At 39.5% G+C, this 19,561-nt stretch overlaps 1 protein-coding gene across 1 annotated transcript; it reads right to left on the reverse strand.

The window, feature by feature from the left end:
* Window positions 1-151: 151 nt before the first annotated feature.
* Window positions 152-16,656, reverse strand: ZNF483 (zinc finger protein 483). Its single transcript, XM_079790070.1, has 6 exons — window positions 16,600-16,656; window positions 13,941-14,426; window positions 11,963-12,051; window positions 11,043-11,169; window positions 10,594-10,686; window positions 152-7,409 (listed from the first exon to the last, which is right to left on the reverse strand). The coding sequence occupies exons 2-6, from the start codon at window positions 14,326-14,328 to the stop codon at window positions 5,842-5,844; spliced, it is 2,265 nt and encodes a 754-aa protein (XP_079646196.1). The 5' UTR covers window positions 14,329-14,426; window positions 16,600-16,656; the 3' UTR covers window positions 152-5,841.
* Window positions 16,657-19,561: the final 2,905 nt, after the last annotated feature.

Raw genomic sequence — 19,561 nt, forward strand, 5'->3', positions numbered from 1 at the left:
TTTTGGGGATCTCTGTGGCTAGCATTGCTTATCGGAACTCTGTACTGTCCAATATGGTAGCCATTTAAGGCTACTGAGAACTGGAAATATGGATAGTACTACATTTCAAGATTTAAAAAACAACTACAAAGCACAGTTAATATTTCTCCATTAAACACAACTTTATTGTTTTGGTAGAACTACAATTCATTGTAACTGTGTAGCATAGGACATTATTGTTGTAATACTTGTACAGGAATGTGCATTATTTCTAGCATTACAGATAAACACTTCACCAATGTAGCCAGTATCAACAGACAGATTCAGTTCAGATAACTGTTTTCTATGCACTGAAGTAACATCACAATGTCTTTAATTGTGTATTTTACGTACACAGCACAAGTTAAAGTACACCTATGCAGACAGCACAAGTTTTAGCAATACCGATGTAAAGCATAATCATAAACTGAGACACTTATTACTTTAATTATAATTAAATTGTTTTCTAGATCAAAAACACAGAAAAATATTTAATTTTTAAATGAAGGCATATTACTGAGGCAGAATTCAGTGCAATACAAAAGCTAGTACTACGACTAGTACAGTAAAAAGAGAGTGGAAGAGGGCACAGTGCACATTCAATGATGAAAGGCAATTGCAATTTACTGCAGGCATAGCAAATGGAAAAGCTATTTGTTGTATATCAATGTGTTAAAGATACCACACTAGACAATATTTAAGACAATACCTAATATTAGTCACTTTTCAGCAACAATCTAGTGAGTTCAATAAGTACTCTCCTAAGTCAAAAAAGAATCCAAGAAATTAGTCATATGAGATGAGAACTAAATTTCCAACAAAATATTAAACAACTTTTTAAGAGGATTTGAGTTTGTAAATTTAGCCAGCTATAAAATAGTATGAATTCTCACACACAAACATAAAGAATCTTAGATGGAGAGATGATAAAAAGAAATTATTTTAGTTAGGTTGATTTAGTCAGAAATTTGAGGAAGAGACTTAAAAAGATATTTACAAATACTGAAAATGTCAATCCTTTAAGTAATTTTGCTCATAGAATACAAGAAGTTTCTGAGGATATCAAAGACCAATTGATTCAAAATTTGAAAAATTGCAAGAATTTATCTTCAGCTTTAAATGAGTTGTGTAGCATAAGACACAGCCCCATGAAAACTTTGGGTATATTCTGTCTCAAATTTACAAAGAAATGTCAATTCACTATCTAAAAATTCAGAACAGAAATTTTTGACAATTTTCCATCTGTCAAAGAATTTCAGCTAGAGATAGAAAAATTTGTTTCTATTATATGAGGAATTCTAGCTATATAAAGTAAAAAGACCAGCTATACTGGCTTTTTAAAGCAAGAGAATGGTATTTACCGCTTTGCTTTGTTTCACTGTTTCATACTAAAAATATTTGTGCTCAATTTTTTGAAGCAGACTCCAAAAAAGGTGTCATGATGCTAAGATTCTTCAGTATATTGGTGGAAATACAAGAAGTATATAATAATAATTGCCAGTTTATGGAACTGTACTGAAACTACGGAACTCCGAAAAGAAAACATGTGGCGGGCGGGGGGGTGGGGGGGGAGATTTCATGACATTGGATTTGAGAATGATTTCTTGGACATGATACCAAAGGCACAGGAGAAAAATAAGCAAAAATAGGCAAGTGGGACTACATCAAACTTAAAACCTTGCGTGCAACAAAGGAAATAGTGCGCAAAAATATGGAAAATGTTCCGATGGAACCAATGGAATGGGAGAAGACACTCAAAAATCATAAATAAGGGGATAATATCTAGAATAAATAAAAAACAGCTAAAATTCAAAAACAAAAACTTGATTAAATAATAGGCAAATGACTTAAACAATTCCCTTAAGATATACAAATGGTTAACAAGCATATGAAAAGATTTTCAACATCACTAATCACCAGGGAAGTGCAAATCAAAACCATATCTGTTAGAATGGCTACTATAAAAAAATATAGAAAATAATATGGGTTGCTAGGATGTGAAGAAATCCTTATGCACTGTTGGTAAGAATGTAAAATGGTGCAGCTGCTATGGAAAACAGCATGGAGGTTCCTCAAAAATTTAAAAATTGAATTACCAAATGATTCAGCAATCCCATGTCTGGGAATATATCCAAAAGACTAATAGATCTTGAAGAGATATTTGCACACCCATATTCATAGCAGCATTATTTACAATAGCCAAGAGGTAGATGCAACCTAAATGTGTACTGATGGATGAATGCATAAAAAAAAAAAAATGTGGTATAGCCCTAGTCGGTTTAGTTCAGTGGATAGAGTGTCAACCTAAGAGTCCCAGGTCCAGGTTGCAGACTCAATCCCTGGTTGGGAGCATGCAGGAGGCAGCCGATCAATGATTCTCATCATTAATGTTTCTATCTCCCTCTCCCTTCTTCTCTGAAATAAAAATATATATTTTAAAAGTGGTTTAAACACACAATGGAATATTACTTAGCCTTCAAAAAGGAAATCCTATCATACACTACAAGGATGAAACTTGAGGACATCCAGCCAATTCCACTTCAACAACTGAAAGCAGGGATTCAAATAGGTATTTGTACACCACTGTTCATATCAGTGTTATTAACAATAGCCAAAATAGTGGAAATAACGAAATATCTACCAACAGAAGGATGAACAAAAAGCAGTGTATGCATACAATGGAATCTTACTCAGCCTTAAAAGGAATGAAATTCTGACACATATTAATGAACCTTAAAAACATTATGTTAAGTGCAACAAGACAGGTACAAAAGAACAAATATTGATGAATCTATTTATATGAGGTACCTAGAAGAGTCAAATTCATAAGAAACAGAAAGTAGAATAGTGGTTACCAAGGGCTTGGGAGAGGAAACAGTGGGGAGTTATTGGTAAATGAGTAGAGTTTCAGTTTGGGATGATGGAAAACTACTGGAGATGAATACGACGACTGAACAACAATGTGAATGTATTTAATGCCACTAAATAGTACATCCAGAAAGGATTAAAAAGATCATTTTCACATTATGTATTTTGACCACATTGAAAAACAATTCTAAAATAAGTAATGAAAAGGAAACTCGTTGACAGGAGAAGCCTCGTCTTGTGATGTGACTTTAAAGAAATTTCTTCAATAGAAACCCATTAAAATCTTTTTTAAAGCAAGGGCATCATTTTAAAGTAAACATCCTGAACAAACCTCTTCTCAAGAACTTTACCCATTTAATTCTTTCTGTAACTTTTTTTTTCTTCAGAAAACAAGCTGGGGTTTAGATAAACAAACTAGGTTTTATATCTCCTAAAAGGAAAACTTACAAGGGTTTATATCTTTTCAGAGGAAAAACAAACCAGGGTTCTTATCTTAAAAACAAAAAACAAAAACTCTAAACCAGGTAAATGATTCTCATAAGCCATAGTCCTTTAGGGCTAAATGTCTCTGGTTGGTCTCTTTAGCAATAACTAGGCAGACCAATTTATCACACAGCAGTATTTGAACTACAAGCTTTGCGGGAGGGCACAAGGAAGAAACCAAACATGATCCAGAGTTATCAAAGCAAACCTAAATAACAGCAAATATTGCTGCATCTCAGATGAGCATATGGATCTCTTTGCTTTGATAAGCCGAAAGGTTTTTTGCTTTAGTTCCCTTTTATACACACTGCCTCCAATTTCAACTTGAGCAGTTCTGCACCACTGTTGAGTCAGTGGGGCTCCTCTAGAACCTTATGATCCGAGAGCCAAATCTAACCGCCTTAGGGTTTTTATTTCCCTTTTAACCCATTGTATGCCACACGCATCTGTAGACACAAGCGGCGGACCTTCCCCCACACACCACCTGCATCTATTTAAAACAAAATGTTTTCCCTAAGTGGCAGCCCTGACCAACTTTAAAGTCATTTTTTTTTTTTGGAGGGAATTTTCAGCTGGAAATATTCAAAAACACCTGAATTGTGAGTAATATATTTATTTTTATAATATTCATTGCAAATTTATTTTTTAAATTAAATTCAAAATATCGTGGCATGTGGGGATGGTTCCCGTTTTGGACACATGGTAGTTAACTGGCTAAGTTAGAAACTATTATTCAGACTCCACCAATGAAATTAGTAAGGAATAATCCACTAACATCTGTATTCTTCATTCCTTTGAGGTCTAATTTCACAACAGAAAACGTAAGTGAAAATTTGTTATAATTTCTACATTCCTTTCCTGAATTTTATTTATTATCAATGGAGTCTCTTTAGATTATAGCATATGTATTCTCCAGATGGTAGATCAGAATATCAGATTCCTACTGTGGGAAAGTCAGACTGCATGTCTAAGAGAACTTGGCAAGTAGAAGAGTAGATTCCCTATCTAAAGGTAGAAGCGGCTGCCCCAAACAACCTGACTTATGAAATAAGGCCTTAGTGTTGTCATCCCTTACATTCTTCAAGACTAGCCTTTTTCAAGTATGAAAAATGATGGCAACTAATTACACACACACACACACACACACACACACACACACACACGCTTACCATGCAGACCAACTATGACATGTCAAGGGCCCAACTTTAGCTTGTGACCTTTGCCATACAGAATATTTATACTCTACTGACAGGAAGCTGTACTTAGTTCAGGCAAAAATTAAAAAAATAAAACTTTCTTTTGCAAAAGGCAACCCATTCAGAATAGCTGTTTCCAGCACCCGTTTCCTCCCACCCTCACTCTATTTTCCCAAGAATGTAACTCTCATGTCTGAGATGGCTCAGGTGCATGTCCCTAGATTACCAATCCTCTCAGCCAATGCTCAAAGGAAAAACAAGTTAGGTGTTTTGTTTAATTGTAACATTCCCTGAAGGCAAACTTGTTTAGCTACACTGACTTGTTCCTGTTTACAGCGTTCTAACATCAAGTATTCAAGGCATCCAGTATTCAAAAAGGATACTATATTCTCACTGCCAGAAGTTTAGTATCCTAAATCATTTTCTACAACAGAAACTTGAAAATTGCAATGAATCAAAAATATTCAAATTATGCCCTAGCTGGTCAGCTCAGTGGATAGAGTGTTGGTCTGCGGACCAAAGGGTTCTGGGTTCGATTCCCGTCAAGGGAATATACTTAGGTTGCAGGCTCCTCCACGGCCTGAGCCCTGGTCAGGGCACATGCAGGAGGCAACCAGTCGATGTGTTTCTCTCACATCAATGTTTCTCTCTGTTTTTCCCTCTCTCTTCCAATCTCCATAAAAATCAATGGAAAAATATCCTCGGGTGAGGATTAACAAAATAAATAAAGAAATAAATAATTTTAACTTATTTCTACAGCTTCAGAAAATATGAGGTACAAAAAACAACAACCCCAACTTAGAAATTATTAGTCCCAACCCTTCATTCTATCAGTTCAAAAACCGAAATTCAGAAAGGTCATATAGTAGATTGGTTAGAAACTGGGACTGAACTCAGGTTATCTGACACCAACTAAGTTTTCTATTACATTACATGGGAGTGGCAGGGGAAAGTAGAAGATAGGGAAATCTTCTGAAATGGTTAAAAAGGTAGGTTCTAGGCACCCCTTCCCCTGCTTTTTAAATTCATATTTGGCCTTTTACAATAATTTCACATCTTATACTGTTTTCACTTTCCACATGACTTTTCCAGCCCTAACTACTATCTCCCAAAAGTTAACATTCTTACAAAGAAGGGTGAATGGGGGAAAGTCTGTTTTTCATAGCTGCCAGCCGATCAAAGTTGTAGCTACTAATCAATGTGGTGGCAATTTATATCCAGGTTTCTAATAAGGAACAATTTTGATTAACTTTCCTCCCTTGCTATAGTTCAAGAATTACTCTCCAGAGTGAAATCCCCGATGTCTGATGAGGCCTGAATTACTTTTGAATGTTTTCTTACATTCCTTACATTCATATTCTTTCCTTCCAGTATGAATTTTTAGGTGCTCTACAAGGATTGAGCTTCTACTAAAGGTTGCTCCACAGTAGTCACATTCATAGGGTTTCTCTCCAGTATGAGTTCGATAATGTTCATTAAGAGATGAGCTCTGACTGAAGGATTTTCCACATTCTTTACATTTATAAGGTTTCACACCAGTATGGATTCTCTGATGACGACTAAGGAGAGAATGGGTAGGGAAGGCTTTCTCACACTGACTACATTTGTAGGGTTTTTCTCCTGAATGAAGTCGCTGATGATAAATTACAGATGTAAAATGGCTAAAAGTCATTCCACAATCATTACATAGGTAAGGTTTTTCTCCAGTATGAATTCTCTGATGTCGGGTAAGGCAAGAATTCTGTCTAAAGGCTTTTCCACATTCACTACATTTATAGGGTTTCTCTCCAGTATGAATTCTCTGATGCTTGGAAAGGGATGAGCTATGACTAAAGGATTTGCCACATTCATTACATGTATAGGGTTTTTCTCCAGTATGAATTCGCTGATGTTGAATAAGAGATGAATTGTCACTAAAGGGTCTCCCACATTCTTTACATTTATAGGGTTTTTCTCCAGTGTGAATTCTCTGATGTTTAATGAGGTGGGCAGTTATGGTGAAACCTTTTCCACAATCATCACATTTGAAGGGTTTCTCTCCACTATGAGTTCTACGACGGGGTGTGAAGGATGCACTCTTACTGAAAGCTTTCCCACAGTCACGGCACATAGAGGGTTTTCCACCAAGGTAAAGTTTCTGCTGTTTGGACAGTGTGGTACTATAGTCAAAGGATTTTCCACATCTGCTACATTTAGGGGTTTTTTCTCCAGTCTCTGTTCCCTCATCTTTATTCGAGGTTGTATCCTGATATTTACTTTTCCGACATTTCTCACATATAGGGGTTTTTCTTCTCTTAACAAGGGACAAACTTTGAGTAAAGTCTATCCCACAGTTGCTGCACTTCTGGGGTTTAGTACCCATATAAATTTTCTTATGTTTCTGATGTTTAGTAAGAGATGAAGAGTGACTTAAGACTTTCCTGCCTTCCTTACGTTTCTGTGGCTTTTCTCCAGTGTGCTCTTTGCGGTTCATAACAAGGTCTGAATGAAAACTAAAGCGTTTCTTGCATTCATTATACTTCCGAGATTTCTTCCGTAAGTAGACTCTCAGATGCTTAACTATATCCGAAGTTTCCTTGGCATTACTTCCAGAGGGGCCCTTTTCTGAGTCAAATTCCTCACCCTTATTGCCTCTCCCATGAGTTTTCTTTTGTGTGCCTGCTACTTGCGAACATTCCTTATTGCTACGGCCCTTCTCTAATCTACCACGTTTGGAAGATTCTCCCATCAAGCCATAATCACCACACATTAAGTACCTATCTATTATTTTTTCTAAAGTTGATTGGTCCATAAGAACATCTTGATTTTGAACAGATTCCTTCAATTCACCTCTAGGTTCACACTCTAAAAGAAATAACACAGAATATTTCCTGTTTGCAATAAAGGAAGGTGCTGTATTTAAGACTAAACTAGGGATAGGGGCAGTAATGACTATGAGTATTATGACTTGGACAATTCTCAAATACACTCTATAAAACAAGAAAGGTAAAGTGATATAGAGAAAGTAGGTAAACATAGGAGTTAGGAAAAATATTGAGGAAGATGAAAAGTTTATGCTTTATAGTTAAAAATGCAAGTTTTCACCCTCATTTCAAATTTTGAAAACAGGCTCAAACTTATTCTTCCTATACCCAATATTACTTTTTCAAATAATAATAATATTAGTGCAAACATGTATTGAATACTTACCAAATGCCAGGCCAATTATCAAACACTTCACTTGTATTTCACTTAATCTTCACAACAACTCTATGAAATAAGCCTTACTATTATCCCTGTTTTGTGAATGTGACAAGTAGGTACATAGAATGTAAGTAGCTTACCCAAGGTCACAGTACTATAAGTGGCAGTGCCATATTTTTAACCTAGTCTAACACTAAAGCCCAGGCTTTTGATCCCTATACTATATTGTCTCTTCTCAAAGCAGTCAAATAGTACTAAGTTTATATGATAAGCAATAACACCTATGCTAGACTTTCAAAGGTAACCACAATCTGGCCCTATCAACCTTATGGATACTTTAATCAGGCATCCATTTACTGTCCCTAATATACTACAGCATTTTCAATCCTATTCTTTTATTTTTTTGAAAGAAATTTTGTTGATTTTTAGAGAGGAATGAAGAAAGAGAGAGAGAGAGAGAGAGAGAGAGATTGATGTGAGAGGGAAACAATGATCAGCTGCCTCCTGCACACTCCCTACCAGGAATGGAGCCACAACCCAGGTATGTGCCCTGACCGGGAATAGAACAGGTAACCTTTTATGCATGGGATGATGCCCAGCCAACTGAGTCACACTAGCTAGGGCTCAATTCTATTCTTTTAGTGTTAACACTTCACACTACTTAGAATGTAATCCCACAGCACCTTCACTATCACAAACATATAAATTTGACAAGGCCTACGGGTTCAAATCCCACAATCTCAACAGGGCCTTTTCTAGTACTATACTCTTTATGCCCTTGTCTAAACTTTGAATTCATTTATTAACCATATCATCATCCTGATTCTTAATTATGAGATTACATATAATTTTTATAAATTTATAAACAGAAAACTATAAAACATAAAATTCTACTACCCAGAAATTAACTATTGTTAATAACTCTGTGTATTTTCTTCTAGAAATTGCTCTATATTTTAGAATAGAAAAAAATGTGCATAATATATATAGGCTTACTTTTCTTATTCAAAATTCTTTCCCATCTCATTGGTCTTCATAAAAATAATTTTAATCAGTTACATAACAACTAATTCTATATTATTATATTTATTTGATAATATAACATATATTAGTTTATTTATTAATTTTAAATGTTTATCAAATGATTAATATTTCCTCAAAAGAGGAGTCATAAAAATAGAATTACCGAATTAAAGGGTAGAAAAGTTATACTATCACATGAAGCATGATGAGCAGAAGTACCTGAGTACTCATCTCTAGTCAAATGATCTTTCTTTAAATCTTTGTGAATATGATTTATAATAAATAGTATTATTGCTTTAAATGTGTATTTCATTGTTGCTTAGTTGGTTGGGCATTGTACTGTGCAGAGGGGTTATAGGTTTATTCCTAGTCAGGGCACGTGTCCAGGTTGGTGGCTTGATCTCAGGTAGGGGGGTGTGCAGGAGGCGGCCAATTGATGTTTTGCTTTCTATCTCTCCCGTCTCCCTTCCTCTCTCTTCAAAAATCAATTTTTAAAAATCTTAAAAAGAAAAATATGCATATTTCATTTTTGACCAGTGACTTAGAGCATTATTTTCATGTTCATAGCTATTTAAATTTTAATTTTCTTGGTTATTTTTAATTTTATCAGCTATCTGCTCAAATTCTTTGCCCATGTTTCTAATGGACTCGGTGTTTCTTATTGTTTTACATGAGCTTTTAATAAATTATGGCTATTGACTCTGCTTTGCCTGTCAAAAACATTTTTTCTCCTGTCTGTTATAAAATGACTTTTAGACAAGTTGCACAGCTAAATGATGCTTCTTTTATATAAGAGGGAAGGACATATATTTGTACCAATATAGATTTCTACCTGCTAGATTTTTAGAATACAAAACATTTTTAGAATCCATTTTTGGAATTACTCTCCCAAATGCTACTTAAACATAAGGCAATTGCTGTCCTTATGGAAACAGCCAATAGGTTGTCTAAAATGAATGGTTAAGAAGATGGAATAGCGCAAAGTGAATCATTTTTTTTTCTTTAAAATAAACTAAGGTATTGATAGATAAGTAATTATTTTTAAAATGTAAAATGGGATCATACTATACATGATGTCCTCTGGATAAATTCACATTGATCCTTCACGATTCAATTCAAATGTTAATTAAGCTGTTGCTCCTATATTTTTCCACTGCTCCTTATACTTGCCATTATAGCGTAAGTCCCATTACGAACAGTTTTTGTTTTGCTATCTGTATCTTTGCTGTCCATAAAAATGCACTTTTCAGATCTTTTCTGTGGCACTTAACTGGCAGCTAACATCACCTGCTGTGCTCTATGAATCCACCATGGCATTCATGCCAAGGCCACTTCCTGCAGCTGGTCACAGTCGATGACAAGTATAGCAGGGATACTCAGGCCCATTTCTGTGAGACATAGGACTCTGAGAGGAGACTCTGGCTCGAGGACTCCTTTTTGGCCTTGCCAAAACTTCCTTAAACTGCATTTTAGTCTAAAACTCTTCCTACCCAGTCTTCCTTCTCTCTCCTGCACAGGTGTTATACCTACATCACGCTCTGACCTCACTCCCAGCCTCTTCCAGAGCCTGCCCTGTTTTTCATTGCCATTTTTCCTAATAAGTCTCTGGCAAGGTTAATCATGTCTTAGCATCTACTTATCAGAGAGCCCAAACTAATGTTCATGTCTATTAAAATGAACACTCCGGAAGACAACATGTATATCCTAATCATCATTCTATTTTAATTTTAGCAAGATGGCCCACCCAACATTTCAAAAGGTCTTCCCAAATGACTTGGCAAGCAACTGTTTTAATTTCCCTGTCTACTTTTCACCAACTCACCTGGTATGGAGCCTTCTGAGACTTCTTTTTCCAGAAGCCCTGGTTCAACCCACGTTAGCTGGGAAATCACATCTAATTTGGTAACTGGAATGCCTGCTCATAGAGAAAAAAAATGAAAAATGTCTGTTTTCCATAGAACAAATAGAGTCTGGTTCTCCAGGGAAGAGAAGATACTGTCAAATAGAGACAGCAATACTGAAATTTGAAGAGAAAATGGGGAAGTATGGTCTTGATGAGGGCAAAATGATGCTCAACATTTCCAATGCAATGAAGCAAAGACTCTTTTTTGGAGAAAACTAGGCAGAAAAGTACATTTTCAGGACCCATTTTTAGGATTAATCCTGTCATCCCTGCATGCCCAGCCCAAACAGTAGCAATTGTCTTTCAAAAATAGTGGCCGAAAAGATACCCAGGTTAGATGCTAGATCATAAAGAGAAGGTGTCTTTACCCAGAAATTGTAGGTGCCTACAGTTCTCCAGTAGCACTTCCTTATATATCTCCTTTTGAAAAGGTTCCAGCTTCCTCCACTCTCCTCTGGAAAAATTCACAGCTATATCCTTGAATGTCATGGATTCCTAGAACACCAAACACAGTCGTTTTTGCATTGGATTATTCCTAAATAGATCCTAAGGTTTCAGAGAATATAAACTATTAGTTTTGATAGTATTTAAATTTCTAAGGATTCCAAAGCAAGCTATCAATATTTATCTATTTCTTTCTTATTTTAGTACACTGGCTAGAATATTTAGAAAATACTCATTAATAGCAGTAAGGCTAAAACATCCTTATCTTTTTATGGGCATTGTAAGAGCTGCTTTTGATTTTCCAGCTGGTGATATTTTTTATCATGTTAGGAAATACAGTTCTTTTTTCACCTGGCTAACTGTATCAGGAATAACTGTTACATTTTAGCAAATAATTTTTTGTTTTTATTAGAATCAACCTTATGACAAATTCTCCAGACAGAAAAAAAAAATAGAATGTGAAGAATAACTTTGAAGAATGAGAACAGAAGACTGTCTTAATTATTCTATCTAGCATGTTTATACCACTCAGTAGGAGGTCAGTAAGTATTCACTTAAGAATGAAAACCAGTGAACCCTAACCGGTTTGGCTCAGTGGATAGAGCGTCGGCCTTTGGACTGAGGGGTCCCAGGTTCGATTCCGGTCAAGGGCATGTACCTTAGTTGCCGGCACATCCCCAGTGGGGGGCCTGTAGGAGGCAGCCGATCGATGTTTCTCTCTCATTGATGTTTCTAACTCTTTATCCCTCTCCCTTCCTCTCTGTAAAAAATCAATAATATATATATATATATATATATATATATATATTAAAAAAAGAATGAAAACCAGTGAAAGGAAACTTACCCCGGACTCAGTATTTGGAAGGACAGAAACCATTTTATCTTCTTCAGGGTTCTCCTCTTGGGAAATACCAGAATCTTGAGAAACTGGACCTATGAAGGGAAGAAAAAAATACAGTCCAGCCTTTCAAATGAATTCCTCATACTAGAAATTCCTATGTATGACTCTAGAGAAAAAGGTCATAAGAAACAGAACAAGTTTTCTCCTACTCTTTAAAACAGAAAGAAGAGCCATACAGATTCCATTAAAACCCAAGCTTATCCCCCTTACCCTGTAAAATAGCCTTTCAATTCCTCAGATCACAAAAAACTGATATCATTCATTCTATACACCCACAGTTTAATGTATTCAATTTGCATAATTATTTTTAAATATTTATAAGATGCATTAAGGTAAAACCACATATCACGTATTAATTTGTTTTCTTCATAGTCCTTCCCGTGCACTCATTAAATGAAAGCACCAAGCTGGTCTCCAGAACAGACTCCAGCTCTGAACTCACCAACAGATTCCTAAAGACAGAAATCAGGAATTGGAACCTATGAACTGAATGTGTTCAATACCCCAAGATGTAGCCCTAATTTGGCTCAGTAGATAAGAGTGTTGGCCTGCGGACTGAAGGGTCCTGGGTTCTACTACGGCCAAGGGCATATGCCCAGGGTTGTGGGCTCACTTCCCAGTTGGGGGTGTGCAGGAGGCAGCCAATCAATGATTCTCTCTCATCATTGATGTTTCTAGCTCTCTCCCCCTCTCCCTTCTTCTCTGAAATCAATAAAAATATTTTTTAAAAATACCTAATAAGGGCAAAGTGGCTTTTCTTTTAAATCATATTTCACTTTCTAATGAAAAGTATTTTAGGCAGCGTACTGATTAGATAATCGATGGAAGTTAGGAATCAGAATTATGCAAAGAGAAAAAAGGGATTGTTATAAGGAAACTGCTCAATCATGAATTGAATGCTAGAGCAATCAATTCATGAACTTCTTGATTGCAGGGGCCTCCGCAGAGAGGCTCCAATTTTGTGGAAGCACCAGCTGCAGTGACAGACAAGTCAGGAAGCCCAAATTTCAGATACACCAATGAGCTGTGTGACCACAAATTAAGTCTGTGGAGGTAAACACTACTTCCCCATCTATCTCAGAACTCCTGGTAGAATACACACTGTCGCCCATATGTATTGAGAGCCTTCCGGTAAACAATATACAAAAATATTTGTAGCATAGAGAGGGATTTTATACAAGTTGAGCCACATGCTCTCAAAAGGGCTAGCCACCCTAAGAAGTCTTTTCACCAATATTTTACAATGATGTAATCATGTTGTAAATCATAGTGTATATTGTACACACTAGTATATAATATATAATAATGTAATTATGAAAATGTCAGCTGCTCCCAAAGGCTATGGAATTGTACTATCCAACAGGGTAGCTGGTGGCCACATAGGGCTATTTAAATTTAATTAAAAACTCAATTCCTTATTTGCACCAGCTTGAAGTGCAAAAACAGTGCAGAACACACTTCCATCATCACGGATATTGGACAGCACCATTCTAGAAATGGGCTGCTGCACCCGCTGGAGTTAGAAGTTAAGGCCTGGCTGGCTGATATGCTTGTGACTCCAAACATTTTCAGGTAAATTTGTTCTCTCCTGTGTTCTAAAGTCCCCTCTTGCTCAAAGGGAAAGGACTTATTGTCTCTTGAGCATCCACCATGTATTATACTTGCCTTATTTATTCCTCACAACACTGTAGGTAAGATGGGATCCCCTTTCTATAGCCAAAAAAAAAATTCAAGTTCTGAGAGGTCATATAGCTTCCCCAAGATCACACAGTAAAAGGCAGGGAATTCAAACCCAACCCTACCTCCAAACTTAGTCTTATCTTAGCCTCCTCTTTAGCAATACATTGCTGTCTTTTGGGGATTTCCCTCTCACACGCTAAGGAGATCTTTCCCACATCCTCCCTCCATCTATAAATCTCACCTTCCTTTTCTTTAAGTGTTTGGGTCAAATCCTCTATTAAGGTCACCACTTTCTCACTATCCTCAGGACGTTGTGATTTTACCCAAACCCTGATCTCCCCAGGCAAAATGGACAGGAACTGCTCGAACACCAAAAGCTCTAAAATCTGTTCTTTCGTGTGGATGTCTGGCCTCAGCCACTGAACGCAGAGCTCCCAGAGCTGATTCAGGGCTTTTCTGGGTCCAGCCTCTTCTGAGTAACAAAACCACCGGAACCTCTGTCTGAGAGACTCTGGGTCAGTAGGGTTTCCTCCTAGGATAGCTTCTTCCTCCCCACGTGTATCCATTCTTAGGTCCTTGTTTTGTTCATTTGAAGCCAGAGTCGGAGGCTCTGGGGAGAAGGCCGTCATCTTGTTCACGGGTATTACGGCTTGCAGTCTGTATCACCGGCAGGAATTCAGTCCCCTTTAGACTCTGATTGAATATCAGTACAGTCCACCAACAGGCACTATAAATAGCAAATATCAAGGATTCAGTTTATGGTCTTGTAGGAACTGTCAAGAAATATAAGATATTAAATAAGTGAAACAAATCATTAATCCTAAAAACATTGTTGTTTGGTTCATAGATATATATAGATATAGTTATATAGATATATATTCTCACAGGCCTAAAACAGCCTTGCCCAGCTACTATATTAAAAGTATAATTTTCTTTGTAGGTGAAAAGCCGAGGAGTTACTTAAGGGTAATTAAAGGTACCCTCCAGCCCTAACCAGTTTGGCTCAGTGGATAGAGTGTCGGCCTGTGGACTGAAGGGTCCCAGGTTCAATTCCGGTCAAGGGCATGTACCTTGGTTGCAGGAGGCAGCTGATCGATGCTTCTCTCTCAGTGATGTTTCTAACTCTCTATCCCTCTCCCTTCCTCTCTGTAAAAAATCAATAAAATATATATATATTTTAAAAAGGTACCCTCCAGCCGAAACCGGTTTGGCTCAGTGGATAGAGCGTCGGTCTGCGGACTGAAGGGTCCCAGGTTCGATTCCAGTCAGGGGCATGTACATTGGTTGCGGGCACATCCCCGGTGGGGGGGTGCAGGAGGCAGCTGGTCGATGTTTCTCTCTCATCGATGTTTCTAGCTCTCTATCCCTCTCCCTTCCTCTCTGTGGAAAATCAATAAAATATATATTTTTTTAAAAAAAGGTACCCTCCAGAAAAACAGTTTCTTCAGACTCAATACTCCTCATAAGCAAAACTGATCAGAAAAGGCTCAGGGCTACAGGAAGATACAGTCACAAACCTGCCCTCTCTCAGGGAATGGCCACACATTTCCACCAGCTGCTCAACTCAGAAGCCTGATTTCCTATTTGCCTATCAAATTTCTCACATGACCAATATCCCAATTCTGGCAGCTTTAATTTCTAAGAACCTCACCATTCTATCCTACTGAAACTACCTAAGTACAGGCTTCTCCAATCCAGTATCACACTGTGGCCTAAGGATGCCTTCTAATATGCAAAATAAGATCCCTCCCCAACTGTCTCCAGATAAAATAAAAACGCAGAGGTAATACATGATGATCTAGAGACCCTGTCCGGATGACCTCGCCTCTTGAGTTCTATCTAGTGCCCTTGATGGACAATGCAGCAATAAAAAAGGTATCTCCCCCCACCACCACCAAAAAAAAAGTATCTCCCCATTCCCAGACACACGATCCCCTTCTATCCTTTGCACTAGCGCCATGTCTTCTCCTTGGAATGCTCTCTTCTTTCCCTCTCCACGCCGAGGTTTTCCATTCTTTAAAACTGTCACCTTTCTATCCTCTCAACTGTCCCCTCTGTGTGACGCTTTCTCTGAACCACAGGTGCTTTTCTGCAGAGAGCCTGTCCTGTGTGGCATGCATTCTTTTCATCCTACAAAGAACTGATCGTCAGTGAGCTGGGAACGGGGCACCAGGGAGGCAGGCAGGATAGGTAGTACAGGGTCCCCACCCCACAGAGCACCGCGCAGCAAGTGTCGGAACACCCTCCTCCTCCTGTAACTATGGCACCAGGAATTACCCCCCTCCGAGCACACAACCCGGCACACAGCACGTATGACGTCACTTACTCCTCGGCCAAATATGAGGTGCCTACCACGAACCTGGCGCCTTGCTGGGCATCTGGGACTCTGCGGTGACTAAGACACCCCTCTAGGTCTCCAGGGAGCTTACAACAGAAGCACCGAGAAAATGTGACGCAGGCAGAAATAATGGGGGTGGGCGAGGGGGGGGGGGAGACAGGTGGGGATTTGCCTCACGGGGAACCTTGGCAACGCTGAAGACATTTTGGCTGGCGCGACTGGGGAGGAGGGATGCTACAGGTACCTAGCGGGTAGAGCCAGGGATGCTGCTCAACACCCTGCAACACAAGGGACAGCCCTCCTCCTCCCCCACGCACACATAACAAGGAATGTGCCCGCGGAAAATGCCGAAGTACCTACGTTGCTAGACCCCGGGGGCAGGGAGGGGTTGGGGGAAAGCTGGGTAATTTAGGAGAGTGCCCCCCTCCCACCGGAGCTGCGGGATTCGGAGCGCACGGCCAGGTCGGTCGGCTGCCCTCGGCACCCACCCCTGCCCAAGTGCACCCTCGGAGCCGGCGACCGGGTGGTGGCCCCCAAATTAGGGGCCCTGGGCAAGCACTACCTGCATCGGGACCCGCAGCCAGCAGCAGCGCTACCGCAATGAGCTTCTAGAAGCTGGTCCTGCAGTAGCTGCGCGCGCAAGCCGGCGGGGGACCACTGCGCCTGCGCACGGGCGCAGAACTACGAATCCCGGAGTGCGCTCCTCTCGCTGCGCCCAAGTCCCGTGCTTTCCATAGGCTCCCACCCCGGCCTGTTGCGCACGATCATTGGGAAGCGGCTGGTGGGCTCGGCCACAGAATTATTGCTGCGCCAGAGGCCTGAAGGCCTAGAACATTCTGAGGTTTTCAGATCTATGATGTTATATCTCCTTGGTAACCTCAAACCATCCCGCCCCCCTCCCCTCCCTATCCATCCCAAATCGAGGCTGGGAAAACCCACCGCAGAAGCGTGTTAGTGATGCATTCAATGCAAGCCATGATTCATGCTGCAACTTGAATTAAACATCAATTTTATGACTTTCAACCTGCCACCATGCTCCAAAACACCATCATGCTTCGCCTGAATTATTGCAATAGCTTCTTGATGTCACTCCACTTCACAACACAGCCAAAGAGATGCTAAAAAATAAATCACACCGTAACACAGAGTATGTCCCTCCTCTGCCTGAAACCCTGCAAAGGCTTCCCATTTCACTCAGAGTAAAAAACCATATTCTTTTAGCCCATGAATCCGGCCACCCATGACTTCCCTGACATCTTCCCCCACTTCCCTGCTCCAGTCACAATGGCCTCCTCACTCTCCTCTCCCTCCAACCTGCCGGGCACTCCTGGCTGACATATGTTTCACTCTGCCGACCCTTCATTTCTTCTCAGGGACGCTCTCCCACCACTCTCCTAATATTGGAACCCCACCCCTTCCCACTCCTGTCTCCCCTTCTAACAGATGATATAATTGTCTTATTTATTACTCATTATCTGTCTTCTTCACTAGAATATCAGTTCCACAAGATAAGGATTTTTATCTGGTTTGTTCCATGGAAGTACAATCCCCCAAGTCCTAGAACAGTGCCTGACACATAGTAGGTGCTGAATAAATATTTGGTGACTTTCTGGGCACTTGTATGAATTACTAAGGGCATAGCGCAAAGGGCTGAGGGACTCTAGAGGATTATTTGGAGCGTCCTAATATTAGATGGCTTTTGGAGGGGTGGAATGAGGAGAAAAAGATTGAAGGAGCAGGATGGGGCAGACCAAGCTCAACGAAATGAAGCCGCTGGGTTTGTCTCAAAGGCAGCAAGGCAAGCTGCCGAGGCAGGGCTGCCGCAGTCAAGAAGCAGCTACACCAGTCCCAGGTCTGCATGCATAGTCTTCTCCACCTACCTCTGCTTGGGTGGCTGAAAATGGAGAGAGATCAAGGAGTAGCTGGGGAAAGTAGAGGAACAGGAAATGAAAGTGGCTCATTCGTTTAACGGGGCAGGTCAGAGAAACGTCAGTGGTTCCCAGACTTCAGTGTACCTTACAATTACATGGCATTCTTCGTTTGAATACAAATTTTGAGACTCTCCCCCCATACAACCTGTTGCAGGTGATTCTTGACTACACTTTGAGACACACTGCATTAGTTGAAATATTCTGTAATTAAATGACGTGCTACATATGAATAAATTACCAGGAAAGAATGAACCCTTCTTGGAACTGGTGGCCAAACTGTACATTTTTATTCAAAGCAACCATCTTCGTAAAGAGTGGTGGATTGTGCATCAGTAAAGAAAGAGCAAACGACAAACAAATTAATAAGCTGGTGGGATCTCTAACCAGGATAAACAGAATTAGGAATACTTAAAGCAAATAAATGGGCTTCTTGCTTGTTTGTTGTTGGGTGTTTTTTTTGCTTTGTTTTGTTTTTGGTTTGGTTTGTTAGCTGTTTTGGCTTCAGTATGGAAAATAGGTTGGAAGGAGGTAAGGCTGGAGACAAAGTTGATGCACTATGTGGCTAATTATATTTTGTAAAGATAGCTGCACCGATATATACATATCCCATCTGGGTATATATTCTTACAATGTGATGTTAAAGTCCTTCCATTGAGAGGAGGTATCGATGTTTCCTCCCCCTTGATCCTGGGCTGACCTTTTTAAAAAAAATATATATATATATTTTATTGATTTTTTTACAGAGAGGAAGGGAGAGGGATAGAGAGAAACATCGATCAGCTGCCTCCTGCACACCCCCTACTGGGGATGTGCCCGCAACCAAGGTACATGCCCTTGACCAGAATTGAACCTGGGACCTTTCAGTCCAAAGGCCGACGCTCTATCCACTGAGCCAAACCGGTTAGGACCTGGGCTGACCTTTGTAACTACGTGAGCCAATAGAATGCAGTAGAAGGGACACTGCCTGGCTTCTAAGATTGGGTACATCAATGTAGCTAGCATCCAGCATCCCAGAAGCCCCACTTGCTCTTTACTCTCTTTCAGTCACCTTCCCAGGGGTGACTGAAACAGAGTAGAATAGTTTTACTTGTTTTCATACCCTAGAATCTAGAGTCTATATAACGTGAATCCTATATCTACTCTTTGTATATAGCTTCTTTCATTCACATTATATCTGTGAGATTTAAGAGTATTGTTGCATGTGGTTATAAATCAATGAAAATAATTTTTGTTTTCATTGCTGCATAGCATTCCCCTGTGGCCTGTTATTTATGTTAAAATTTCTTATATTTCACAATCCCTTGCCCAGCCTCTGTTCCCCTATACACAGGTGGAGAGGAAGTTTGTGTGTGTGTGTGTGTGTGTGAGAGAGAGAGAGAGAGAGAGAGAGAGAGAGAGAGAGAGAGAGAGAAGGGTCCAATCTGTCCAGTTTTCCTGCCTTTCTTCAAGAACCACCCACTTTAAAACAAACTGAAGAGCCACGGTCCTGCCTGCTCCTCCTCACCCATGCTGTACAGAAATGACACTCAGGGCAGGGGAGGGTCCCGCCCAAGGTCACTCAGCTGGAAAATTGGCAGCTAACCAGCTCTGAGG

This window comes from Cnephaeus nilssonii (genome assembly GCF_951640355.1).
Source record: "Cnephaeus nilssonii genome assembly, chromosome: 14".
NCBI classification, from domain to species: Eukaryota; Metazoa; Chordata; class Mammalia; order Chiroptera; family Vespertilionidae; genus Cnephaeus; species Cnephaeus nilssonii.